The sequence below is a fragment of the Callospermophilus lateralis genome, chromosome 3 (assembly GCF_048772815.1).
Source record: "Callospermophilus lateralis isolate mCalLat2 chromosome 3, mCalLat2.hap1, whole genome shotgun sequence".
Classification (NCBI taxonomy): Eukaryota; Metazoa; Chordata; class Mammalia; order Rodentia; family Sciuridae; genus Callospermophilus; species Callospermophilus lateralis.
Window position 1 is genome coordinate 33,724,834 of NC_135307.1, and position 3,346 is coordinate 33,728,179.

Here is a 3,346-nt window from a genome sequence, read left to right on the forward strand (position 1 = left end):
AGAGGCTAATAAAAATACATTCCCCCAAACAAAAGACCCCCGCCCCTTGCTTTATGCAGAAACTTATGATGAAAATGGAAAACACAGTTAATATAAATGACAAATGGGTTGAAGTGTAAGCCTGCCCTTTAAAGTTAAAGATTACAAAGACATAAGAATTGGTGTGCTTTGACCAAGGATCAAGGAAGTTCTTTAAGAAAGCAATTAATAGGTCATATGAAAAGAGAAAATTACCTTGGAAATTAAAAATAAAATGATGTAAAATTAACATAAATATATTTTAGAGGCACTTCAGAGTAGTAGACTTTTAAATAATAGACTTTCACTACTTTAAGTGTGTTTTACTGGGGTTTTAGTTTAGAAGTAAGAAAGCTTACCAATAATCATAAGTATGCTTTAAAGTTAAAGGTTAATGAAATAATTATAGGTATGCTTTAAAGTTAGAAGTGAATAATAGGTCAGGAGTCATGTAGTCTAGTTGTGTCGCCTAGTGATTGAGGTGAAAACCTAAAAGCTTAATTATAATTGGCTAAGGTTTCAGAAAAATATTTTGAACAATGTACTCAATATCTGAGGTAATCAACGTATGTCAGAAAAGATTGTAACTCTTGAAAATGATGTAAATCAAAAAAGTTTCAGTGATCCTCAGCACCACATACAAACAAAGATGTTGTGTCTGCCGATAACTAAAAAAAAAAAAAAATAAATAAATAAATTAAAAAAAATTCTTACAAGGTGTTTTTGGGCTGGGGATGTGGCTCAAGCGGTAGCGCCTCGATCCTCAGCACCACATATAGACAAAGATGTTGTGTCCGCCAAATACTAAAAAATAAATATTAAAATTCTCTCTCTCTCTTCCCCTCTCTCACTCTCTCTCAAAAAAAAAAAAAAAAAAGTTTCGGGCTTTGAAGCTATCCATTAACTACCTGAAAAAACACCTGTAAAAAAGGTATAAAAATAAAGGTCCCTCCAGGGGCAGCAGAGATTTCTTCTGGAGGCTGCTGTAACTTGCAACTTGTGGTCCCAACTCTTCTTTAGCCAACGCCACTCTTCCTTCAGGACCCCTGGAACCCCACTCCCTGCACTGGGGCTGGACCTCGGCACTCACTAAACCTAAACATTAGAATAATTTCTTAACGTGGAGATTTTCCCAGTGGGAGATAGACCATTTCAAACCTTGCTCTTGGTTCTCGGGCCTCCTATCATTCTCTTCAGGGCTAGCTTCACCTCTTGGTTCCGCAGAGTGTAAATGAGGGGGTTGAGGAAAGGGGTGATGGCCGTGGGGAACAGAGCAGCTGCCCCATCCAGGGGACTATTGGTCCCAGGCCTCAGGTAGATGAAGGCACAGGGCACGTAGTACACGGTGACCACAGTTACATGGGCCCCACAGGTTGAGAAGGCCCGGCGGCGCCCATCGGCTGTACGGATTCTGAGGATGGCCCTAATGATCTGAATGTAGGAGAGGAGGATCAGAGAGAAACAGCTGGCAACCACCACCCCAATGTCCACAAAGGTCACCAGCTCGTTGACTGTGGTATCAGCACAGGCCAGCCTCAGAACGGCAGGAATGTCACAGAAGAAGTAATCCACCTGATTGGGACCACAATAGGGCAGGCGGAAGGTTAGAATGGCCTGGAGAGCCCCATGAATGGAACCGGCCACCCAAGCCCCAGATGCAAGCAAGGTACTAAGCTTAGCAGTCATGAGCACAGGGTAGCGCAAGGGCCGGCATATTGCCAGGTACCTGTCGTAGGCCATCAAGGTGTAGAGGAAGCACTGGGTGCTTCCCAGAAAGTGATAGAAATAAAGTTGAGCCACACAGCCAGCGAACAGGATGGGTTTGATGGCTGACATGAAATTCATCATGAGGCGAGGGACAATGATGGAGGAGATGCCCATGTCGATGAGGGAGAGAACACCAAGGAAGATATACATGGGGCGGGCATGGAGCTGTGGGTCTGTCCAGACGGTGACCAGAATAAGGAGGTTCCCCAGCTGAGTCAGGATGTAGATTAACAAAAATAACACAAAAAGGAGTGTCCTTAGCCTGGGTGGGTAGGGAATTCCTGTCAGGATGAACTCAGTCAACAGTGTGTGGTTGACTCTTTGCATCTCCTGAAGCAATCTTTCCTAGAGAATGGACAAAACAGGAGTTAGCACAGAGGTGAGAGGGAAATGAAGAAAAACTAGAGAAAGAGATAATAGAGATTTTGGGCAGTAGCAGAGAAGTTCCTCTGTTCTGTAGAGAGATGGCCAATCAGGAGAAGCTATGTTCTCTGGCAAGAGTTTTGTAAATAAAATTTTACTGGAACACAGCCATGTTCATTTATTTACATATCATCTGTAGCTGCTTTAGTGCTGTGATGGCAAGGCCTCAATACCCTCTGGGTCTTTAGAAAAAGCTTGTGTCTAGGTTTTGCACCTGGAAAACTATTCTTGAAGTCTATGAGACATAGTTATTGACTGTTATTTCAGCACAGGCCAGGGTTTCCTGGACACAGGACGTGTATGGGAAAGTTTCTTTTGAGGTTCACAGTTTCAGAAGCTTCAGTCCACAGATAGTCAACTCTACTGCTCAGGGCCAGAGGTGTGGCAGAACATCTTGGTGAAAGCAGCTATGACTCATACCAGGAGAGAGAGAGAGAGAGAGAGAGAGAGAGAGAGAGAGAGAGAGCGAGCGAGCTTGACTTCTCTTCTTACCAAGGACAAAATCTGTACCCCCCAATGACCCACTCCCTTCAGTTACATACTATATGCCTATGCTACCACCACTCAGTGAATCCCCCTTCAAGGGATTAATGCACTGATTGGGTTAAGGCTCTCATAGCCCAGTCATTTCACCTCTACACTTTCTTACGTTGTCTCACACATGAGCTTTTGGGAGACACCTAAAACTTCAACCATAACAAACAGTATGAAGTTTTTCTCAAAAAACTAAAAACTTGGGCTGGGGTTGTGGCTCAGCGGTAGAGTGCTCGCTTAGCACGTGCGAGGCCCTGGCTTCCATCCTCAGCACCACATAAAAATAAATAAATAAAATAAATGTATTGTGTCCAATTACAACTAAAAAATAAATATTAAAAGAAAAAACAAAACTTAAAGTACCATTGCCACGATCTGACATCTCACTTCTGGGTCTGTATCCAGAGGAATTGAAAGCCGTGTGTTGAAGATAAATCTGAACTCCCTTGTTCATTGCAGCATTATTCCCAATAGCCAAGATGCAGAATCAATTCCATGGATGAAGGGATAAAGAAGACATGGTACATACATGAAATGGAATATTTCTTGACCTTAATTTAGGAGAAGGAAATTCTGTCGTTTGTGAAAACAAGAATGAACCTGG

General features: G+C 42.7%; 1 protein-coding gene across 1 annotated transcript; it reads right to left on the minus strand.

Moving 5' to 3' along the window:
• Positions 1–1,170: 1,170 nt before the first annotated feature.
• On the minus strand, positions 1,171–2,112 carry Or10g3 (olfactory receptor family 10 subfamily G member 3). Its single transcript, XM_076848146.1, has one exon. It carries the CDS (start codon positions 2,110–2,112, stop codon positions 1,171–1,173), a length of 942 nt encoding a protein of 313 aa, XP_076704261.1.
• Between the last annotated feature and the right edge of the window lie 1,234 nt (positions 2,113–3,346).